Source organism: Tachysurus vachellii, chromosome 10 (assembly GCF_030014155.1).
Source record: "Tachysurus vachellii isolate PV-2020 chromosome 10, HZAU_Pvac_v1, whole genome shotgun sequence".
Lineage (NCBI taxonomy): Eukaryota > Metazoa > Chordata > Actinopteri > Siluriformes > Bagridae > Tachysurus > Tachysurus vachellii.
In genome coordinates this window covers 3,360,001-3,370,000 of record NC_083469.1, presented here as the reverse complement: position 1 = coordinate 3,370,000, position 10,000 = coordinate 3,360,001, and the positions used below count along the sequence as shown (strand labels likewise).

General features: G+C 46.6%; 1 protein-coding gene across 6 annotated transcripts in view; it reads right to left on the bottom strand.

Annotated features, from left to right (window-relative positions):
• ryr2b (ryanodine receptor 2b (cardiac)) overlaps positions 1-10,000 on the bottom strand; it is a 112,555-nt gene that overhangs the window by 33,865 nt on the left and 68,690 nt on the right. For all 6 annotated transcript variants that reach the window (XM_060878933.1, XM_060878927.1, XM_060878929.1 and 3 more), the window contains exons 66-70: positions 9,679-10,000; positions 4,844-5,084; positions 4,566-4,653; positions 2,418-2,510; positions 632-808 (exon numbers count right to left, since the gene is read on the bottom strand). The exon at positions 9,679-10,000 is cut by the window's right edge and continues 5 nt beyond it. In XM_060878933.1, the coding sequence (XP_060734916.1) occupies positions 632-808; positions 2,418-2,510; positions 4,566-4,653; positions 4,844-5,084; positions 9,679-10,000 (921 nt within the window). The remainder of the gene's footprint in view (positions 1-631; positions 809-2,417; positions 2,511-4,565; positions 4,654-4,843; positions 5,085-9,678) is intronic.

The window sequence follows — 10,000 nt, the reverse complement described above, 5'->3', positions numbered from 1 at the left end:
GTTGCTTAAGTGTTCCCTTTATTTTTTTGAGCAGTGTAATAAGAGCTCCAGCTTCCTGCCACACGAGCGGAAGCCAGCGCTGGAAACCAAATGTGGGCGTGTTCACGTCAGCGATGCGACAAAGCTACGTTGAAATACTGAGCGACTACCAATGGGAGTGAGATGCAGTGCTGAAAGTCTTCCAGTGCTGAAAGGTTTAGCCGCAAAAAAATGATTAGTTGTCGGTTGTCATGCTAGTTGCTTCCCCTGCTGATAAATGTCGTTGCTATGGCAACAAGTAGTAAAGACTTTATAGTATGGCGACTGGAATCTTGCAGCGGTTACATCGGTTCGTTTTGAACTGAAATCCGCCGCATTGATTTTCCAGTCTCTCGTCACGAGTACGAGCGTCAACTGACTTATGTTACCATGGCAACAAAAGCATCTAAGAAGATTCATAAACAATTTTCAGGGACCAATGTAAATAATTTTTTTATTGTTTATTAGTCGGTTAAAGAATTAAGATTGAGGAATTATTATTCAACAGACGGAATTATTATTCAACAGACACCTGAAACAAAGCTGCTGTTATGCACAATTCTAGATGAATCTGACATCACATGACCATTTCCCAAAGCATGAAGCCATCTACCTCAGAGAAGCGGTTCTTGGCGAGAGTAACGATCTCGAGGCCTCGATCTCCTTGACAGCATCGATTCAGTCCGACGGAGATGAGCTTCTTCAGAGAGGCCACGATAAGAGAAGTGTGGGCGGAGTAACGCTCGTCTTTGCTCCTCTTCACCTTCCTCCTCTCCTCGTCACACACTCTCTGCAAGTTGTAAATATTTGATATTGATCATGATAAATTCTGACTACGTTCTTACTTCAACGGCTCAAAAGAAAACACGGCTTCAGCGACCAGTCAGTTGTCCAAATAGATTTTTAACGTTTTATTTATTATAATACAGGAGGAAAATGTCTCTGAATGCCAAATGGGGGACTTTATTTATTTTGCTAACATGGTTTGGCTTTATTTAGCTTTTACTCCAAGAGAAATGAAGCTTCATTGCAAATCAGAATCAAGTTGAATCGTTTGGTGGGCGTGGTCTGTACCTGGGTGACTCCGCCCCATCCACAGGGTACTAAACCTTACTGATCATCTGTGTGAGACTCTGGAAGGACGTCTTTACTGAGAGAACACTTGAGTTCTCTGTTCCTCCAGTATGGATCTAAAGACTCTGTAGATTCAATACTAATCCTGAAGATGTTCTGGTGGATTGGGGAAGCCCAACATCTTACTAACACACTTTAATGTTGGTTTTTCTGCATTCTGTTTGTGTGTGTGGGTGTGTGTTTGTGCCTGACTATGTGTGTGTGTGTGTGTGTGTGTGCGCGCACCATGTGTGTGTATGTGTGAGTGTGTGCCTGTGTGTGCCTGCCTCTGTGTGTGTGTGAACACCATGTGTGTGTGTATGTATGCCTGTGTATGTGTGTGTGAACCATGTGTGTGTGTGACTGTATGTGTGCGTATATGCCTGTGTGTGTGTATGCCTGTGTATGTGTGTGTGTGTGTGTGTATGCCTGTGTATGTGTGTGTGTGTGCCGTGTGTGTGTGCACCACGTGTGTGTATGTGTGAGTGTGTGCCTGTGTGTGTGCCTAGTTGTGTGTGTGTGTATGTGTGTGAACACCATGTGTGTGTATGTATGCCTGTGTATATGTGTGTGCGCTATTGTGTGTGTGTGTGTGTGTGTGAGACTGTATGTGTGCGTATATGCCTGTGTGTGTATGCCTGTGTATGTGTATGCCTGTGTATGTGTGTGTATGCCTGTGTATGTGTGTGTGCGACTGTATGTGTGCGTATATGCCTGTGTGTGTGTATGCCTGTGTATGTGTGTGTGCATATGCCTGTGTATGTGTGTGTGTGTGTATGCCTGTGTATGTGTGTGTGTATGCCTGTGTATGTGTGTGTATGCCTGTATATTGTGTGTGTGTGTGTGTGAGACTGTGTATGTGTGTGTGTACAGTATGCCTGTGTATGTGTGTATGCCTGTGTGTATGCATGTGTATGTGTGTGTGTGTGTATGCCTGTGTATGTGTGTGCGTATGCCTGTGTATGCGTGTGTGTGTGTGTGTGAGACTGTGTATGTGTGTGTGTATGTGTGTGTATGTGTGTGTGTATGCCTGTGTATGTGTGTGTATGCCTGTGTGTGTATGCTTGTGTATGTGTGTGTGTATGTGTGTGTGTATGCCTGTGTATGCGTGTGTGTTTGTGTGTGTACGCGCGTGTGTGTGTGTTTGAGTGTGTACAAGTTAATACAAATTACAACTTTATATTCCAGCTACCAGTTTAACTTTCTTTAGAACTTAAATCATTGTTTGGGACTAAAGAGTTGTACAGATTTAAGCTTTAAGTACAGATTTAAATACAGAAAGAAACCTTTGTCATGTGGCTGTTCCTGCTGTTCACCAGGTAGGTTGTGTTGTTGATGTCATTCTGTACGACAAAGTTCTGCTCCTCCCACTTAAAATTCTACAACAGGAAACAACACACAGCGATGACATTACATTCAGCCCTGATTTGATAGTGTGGATAAAAATATGTGCATGAAGTATAAGCAGAAAGTGATAAATAAAGGTAGGATTCAATGCAAACAGATTCATTTAGCACCAATGAAGGATTTTCCCACCTGAAATATTTCCCTGTGTGATTATAAACTGAACAGAATCCTGTGTTTATATGGTCAGAGGTATCACACCACTCCTACTGCCCCCGGGGTTAACACTGAATACTGGCTCTTCAGAATCTGCCCTTGTGTCACACTGTACATTCCTAAACCCTGCTGTAACCTTCTTCTCATTTGCATATTCACGCATCAACAACCCTGATTGGATAAATCCGGCGTGCGACCGCTTTAAATAACGTCTCGTCTCACGCTTTCACGTCAGTGAGGAAAAAAGTTCGTCTCTGTGCTTCTGCACCCGAGCAGCTTCTGTTATCTTTCACAGCTTTCTCATCTTTTTTGCTCTGTTTAACTTTGTCCTGTAGTCCACCAGACGTTCCTTCGTCCGTATCCGACTTCCTCTAATGTTTCAGCATGACGTATTTCCCCCTCTCTACACCGCGCACTTCTGTGATGTTCAGCGTTTTGTCTCCTGACTCTATCTACAGAGTCGTTTTGTGTTAAGTGTCTCTACGTCCTGGTTTTCACCTGATACGAGGCACAGAGGCGCTGTTCGGGTTCTGATCGGGTTTCTGTTGCTAAGCGACTAGCCCTAACATTCTAACAGCATGTGGTTTCGCACTGTACACGTTCAACACCGCCGTGTGGAGTCAACACTGTAAAAGCCTGGTATTAAAGACTGGGATTACATTTGTAGGAGCTTGATTTTGCTGTAAATTGAATAAACTAAAACTCATTTTCTCAGTAATAAGTTTCCCAAAATTCTGAAAATGGTTTCTTTGGAAAGTCCTAAGCCTGAGAAAAGCTTTTCATTCCCACACTAATTTCTATTCCTTCAGTATTTTAAAATGTTTTCCCTCCCAACGTTTCTCACTAACTTTAATCCGCATTAACACGCTGACACTTAATTAAAGCCTCCGAGATCTCAGAGCCCCACATCAGCAACACATTCATTTAAATGTTGGGTTTTTTTTCCCTCTCAATTCTGCACTCGAGAAGAAACGGCGTGTCATAAATCACACGAAACACGCTGACAGATCCGTCAGATTTCAGACAAACACCAACAAAATGACTGTGTGCTGGAATCAAAACAATCAGAACGCAATTTCTTTGAATTATTAGGTTTGGAAATAGACTTAATCACTTAAAGTATCTTACAGTGTCCAGAAATGATGGACAAATCTAAAAAGCGGGAAACTTTATGTCACAGATCAAATATATGATTATTTAACTAGTTTTATATCATTTTACTCATTTTCAGTTTTTAAAAATTTCAATATTATCTCTTAGAAAGTCTGAAAATGAAAATTAAAAACGATCTGCCGACAGAACAGCCAATATTTCAAGGTCCAAATGATGAAGAAATTTCTAGAAACGTGTTTAAACGGTTTTCTATAGAACTGGAAGTTCACACTTTAATTACAGAAAAGTATGAACAGAAATACAGAAAGTAGAAATTAAAGGTAACGTACTGCACATCACGTACTGCTATCACGTCTTATTTCTAATTATTTCTATTCGATTGTCAAAGCGGGGGGCACGGTGGCTTAGTGGTTAGCACGTTCAACTCACACCTCCAGGGTTGGGGGTTCGATTCCCGCCTCCACCTTGTGTGTGTGGAGTTTGCATGTTCTCCCCGTGCCTCGGGGGTTTCCTCCGGGTACTCCGGTTTCCTCCCCCGGTCCAAAGACATGCATGGTAGGTTGATTGGCATCTCTGGAAAATTGTCCGTAGTGTGTGTGTGTGTGTGCCCTGCGATGGGTTGGCACTCCGTCCAGGGTGTATCCTGCCTTGATGCCCGATGACGCCTGAGATAGGCACAGGCTCCCCGTAACCCGAGGTAGTTCGGATAAGCGGTAGAAAATGAACGAATGAGTGATTGAGTGATTGTCAAAGCAGCTCACGTGAGATTTGGCCCAGAAAGTGAACACGTCAGCGACCAGAGTGAAGAGTCTGTCAGCGTCGACGCTCTTCTGCCTCAGCCACAGAATCCTGTCAGAAAAATCAATATGCAAAATCATGCCACATTTATGAATATATCATGAATTATTTCCCTCTTACAAAGAAAAACATAAATACTACAAAAATTTCATCCATAAATAAACAGTAGACAGAAATGTGATTTCTTTATTTTTCATATATACATATTTGATCGGTTTTGTGTTCATGCACTGCCTCGTACCTGTGACGTTCTACAAACAATATAAGGAGGGGATAAAAAGCATAGATGTCCTGCACCAACACAGCAAACTTCTCCTGCACAGCCAACTCCATCTCCGCCACATCTCCACGCCTCTCCGTCTTCATGCGCTCCTCCTCCTGCACCACTGACTCTGCCCTCTTCTTCAGCTTCTCCATCAGAGGCAGGAAGTGACTCGTCAGGAGACCGGGCTCTGACTTACGGACCAGCGGCTGGACGAATGCTTTGGAAAAGAGTTTATAAAACACCAGAAGAGAAAATATTTATTCTGCTGTTGGGGGAAAATTGACAGGAATCTGAAATGTCTAATGTTTTTTTTTTAAAGGCTGTTATTTTTATCTGCATATTTTAAAATTATTTAATATATACTGTATATACCTGGTCTGACAGATAAATATTCACATTCATCATTTCCTCTCAAAGATTCTGACGAAATGGAACCATTTCTTTTAAACTATAGTTCTCATTTCAAGTGAGAAAAAGTCTAACCTTAATGTCAGTTTTTTACTTTGACGATTCCATTAAAAATAAGTAAGTAAGTAAGTAAGTAAATAAATAAATAAATGGCATTAAGATTTGTTGAGAAAAAAACTTTTTTAGTATTCCATTACAATTATGTAAAAATAAATGAAAATAACATTTTTTTTTACAATTTCCATTTTAATTTGTAATATTCATTCACTCATTTATTCATCTTCTACCGCTTATCCGAACTACCTCGGGTCACGGGGATCCTGTGCCAGCCTGTTTCAGGCGTCATCGGGCATCAAGGCAGGATACACCCTGGACGGAGTGCCAACCCATCACAGGGCACACACACACACTCATTCACTCACGCAATCACACACTACGGACAATTTTCCAGAGATGCCAATCAACCTACCATGCATGTCTTTGGACCGGGGGAGGAAACCGGAGTACCCGGAGGAAACCCCCGAGGCACGGGGAGAACATGCAAACTCCACACACACAAGGCGGAGGCGGGAATCGAACCCCCAACCCTGGAGGTGCGAGGCGAACGTGCTAACCACTAAGCCACCGTGCCCCCAATTTAAAAATTAATTTTAAAAATAATATCATTAAATATCATTAAATATTATATATAGAGATATATATATTTATATATATATAGATATATATATATATATATATATATATATATATATATATATATATAATGCACAATAATTTTACTATCTTAATTTTAATACATTTATATATTTAATTTTTACTAATCTCATCTGAAATGGAAAAATGCTTTCCATCCATCCATCCATCCATCCATCTTCTACCGCTTATCCGGGGCCGGCTCGTGGGGGCAGCAGTCTGAGCAGGGACAACCAGACTTCCCTCTCCCCAGACACTTCCTCCAGCTCCTCCGGGAAATACCGAGGCGTTCCCAGGCCAGCCGAGAGACGTAGTCCCTCCAGCGTGTCCAAGGTCTTCCTCGGGGCCTCCTCCCGGTTGAACATGCCCGGAACACCTCCCCAGGGAGGCGTCCAGGAGGCATCTGGAACAGATGCCCGAGCCACCTCTGCTGACCCCTCTCAATGTGGAGGAGCAGCGGTTCTACTCTGAGCTCCTCCCGAGTGACCGAGCTCCTCACCCTATCTCTAAGGGAGCGCCCAGCCACCCTGCGGAGGAAACTCATTTCGGCCGCCTGTATCCGGGATCTTGTCCTTTCGGTCATGACCCAAAGCTCATGACCAAAGGTGAGGGTAGAAACATAGATCGACTGGTAAATAGAGAGCTTCGCCTTGCGGCTCAGCTCTTTCTTCACCACAACAGACCAGTATATCGACCGCATCACTGCAGAAGAGACACCGATCCGCCTGTCGATCTCCCGCTCCATCCTTCCCTCACTCGTGAACAAGACCCCAAGATACTTAAACTCCTCCACTTGAGGCAGGGGCTTTCCACCAACCTGAAGGGGGCAAGCCACCCTTTTCCGGCTGAGAACCATGGCCTCGGACTTGGAGGTGCTGATTCTCATCCCCGCCGCTTCACACTCGGCTGCAAACCATCCCAGTGCACTCTGAAGGTCCTGATTTGAAGAAGCCAACAGGACAACATCATCTGCAAAAAAAGCAGAGACGAAATCCCGTGGTCCCCAAACCGGACTCCCTCCGGCCCCCGGCTGCGCATAGAAATCCTGTCCATATAAATAATGAACAGAACCGGTGACAAAGGGCAGCCCTGCCGGAGTCCAACACGCACCGGGAACAAGTCTGACTTACTGCCGGCAATGCGAACCAAACTCCTGCTCCGGTCATTTAGGGACCGGACAGCCCTTAGCAGAGGGCCCCTGACCCCATACTCCCAGAGCACCCCCCACAGATCACCACCAGGGACACGGTCGAATGCCTTCTCCAGATCCACAAAGCACATGTGGACTGGTTGGGCAAACTCCCATGAACCCTCCAGCAACCTGGTGAGGGTATAGAGATGGTCCAGTGTTCCACGACCGGGATGAAACCCGCATTGTTCCTCCTGAATCCGAGGTTCGACTATCGGCCGGATTCTCCTCTCCAGTACCCTGGCATAGACTTTTCCGGGAAGGCTGAGGAGTGTGATCCCCCTATAGTTGGAACACACCCTCCGGTCCCCCTTCTTAAACAGAGGGACCACCACCCCAGTCTGCCAGTCCAGAGGAACTGTCCCCAACCGCCACGCGATGTTGCAGAGGCGTGTCAACCAAGACAGCCCCACAACATCCAGAGACTTGAGGTATCTCATCCACCCTCGGTGCCTTGCCACTGAGGAGCTTCTCAACCACCTCAGTGACCTCAGCTTGGGGGATCGACGAGTCCTCAACTGAGCCCTCTGCCTCTGCTTCCTCAGTGGAAGACATGTCGGTAGGGTTGAGGAGATCCTCGAAGTACTCCTTCCACCGTCCGAGAATGTCCCCAGTCGAAGTCAGCAGATTCCCAATCCCACTATAAACAGTGTGAGCAGGGCACTGCTTCCCCCTCCTGAGGCGCGGACGGTTTGCCAGAATTTCTTCGAGGCCAACCGATAGTCCTTTTCCATGGTCTCACCGAACTCCTCCCAGACCCGAGTTTTTGCCTCTGCAACCACCCGGGCTGAAGCTCGCTTGGCCCTCCGGTACCTATCAGCTGCCTCCGGAGTCCCCCGAGCCAACCAGGCTCGATAGGACTCCTTCTTCAGCTTGACGGCATCCCTTACTTCCGGGGTCCACCACCGGGTTCGGGGATTGCCGCCACGACAGGCACCGGAGACTTTACGGCCACAGCTCCGCGCGGCCGCGTCGACAATGGAGGTGGAGAACATGGTCCACTCAGACTCAATGTTTCCAACCTCCCTCGGGATCTAGTTGAAGCTCTGCCGGAGGTGGGAGTTGAAGATCTCTCTGACCAGAGACTCAGCCAAACGTTCCCAGCGGACCCTCACAGTACGTTTGGGTCTGCCAAGTCTGTCCAACTTCCTCCCCGGCCATCGGATCCAACTCACCACCAGGTGGTGATCAGTTGACAGCTCCGCCCCTCTCTTTACCCGAGTGTCCAAGACATACGGCCGGAGGTCAGATGAAACAACCACAAAGTCGATCATCGACTTCCGACCTAGGGTGTCCTGATGCCTTGTGTACTGATGGACACCCTTATGCTTGAACATGGTGTTCGTTATGGACAAACTGTGACTAGCACAGAAGTCCAATAACAGAACACCACTCGGGTTCAGGTCAGGGGGGCCGTTCCTCCCAATCACGCCCCTCCAGGTGTCACTGTCGCTGCCCACGTGAGCGTTGAAGTCCCCCAGTAGAATGACGGAGTCCCCGGTCGGAGCACTTTCCAGCACCCCTCCCAGAGATGCCAAGAAGGTCGGGTACTCTACACTGCCATTTGGCCCGTAAGCACAAATAACAGTGAGAGACCTCTCCCCGACCCAAAGGCGCAGGGAAACGACCCTCTCGTTCACTGGGGTAAACTCCAACACATGGCTGCTGAGCTGGGGGGCTATGAGCAAGCCCACACCAGCCCGCCGCCTCTCACCGCGGGCAACTCCAGAGTAGTAGAAGGCCCAGCCTCTCTCTCGGAGTTGGGTTCCAGAACCCAAGCTGTGCGTGGAGGCGAGCCCAACTATATCTAGTCGGTATCTCTCAACCTCCCGCACCAGCTCAGGCTCCTTCCCCCCCAGCGAGGTGACATTCCATGTCCCTAGAGCCAGATTCCGTGTCCGGGGATTGGGTCGCCGAGGCTCCCGCCTTCGACTGCCACCCAATCCACAATGCACCAGCCCCTTACGGTTTCTCCTGCAGGTGGTGGGCCCACAGGAGATTGGCCCCACGTCACTCCTTCGGGCTAAGCCCAGCCGGGCCCCATGGGGTAAGACCCGGCCACCAGGCGCTCGCATGCGAGCCCCAACCCCGGGCCTGGCTCCAGGGTGGGGCCGCGGTTGCGCCATACCGGGCGACGTCACGGACCTTGTTTTAACTTTCTTCATAAAGGTTTTTGAAAATGCTTTTTATAGAATATAATAAATAGAATTTTCAAAAATTATTTAAAAATTTATTTAAATGCTTTTTTTTAACATATTAACGGAATACTAAAAAACTATTTTTCTCTCATCAAGTTATATCAGACATCATGTTATTAAAAAAAGGTTTAATATTTCACAGGTTTTAAGGTCAGGATAAAATATGCTGTAATAATATTTAATAAATAATCTTCCAAAACATTTATATTTCATAATTTATTTTTATTATTTGTTTTTATTTATTATTTAGTTAACTTTTTTATTTTCTCTACTCAGGTCAATTTTATTTTAATCTGATACCAATTTGCTTACGTCTCACTCACCTGCAATCCGTTTCATCCAGCTGCATTCGTGTCTGCCCATGTGGGCATGGATGATGGTGAGGATTTGCCCCAGTAGGGTGTTGGTGTGTGAGGGTGTGAGAGAGGAGCATGATGCCCCATTCTGCCCCTCAAACCCCCGAGCATCCTCTTCACCCCATCGACACACGTAGCTGCACAGCAGAGGAACAGTTACCTCCATGACCCTGGACAGAAGGACGTGACGAGCCGCTGACTCCGCCTCCAGCATGTCCTCCACTTCTGACAGAGCTTCCTGCAGGGAGGGGAGGGGCCTGGACAAATCCTCTGCTACAGTGGACACGCC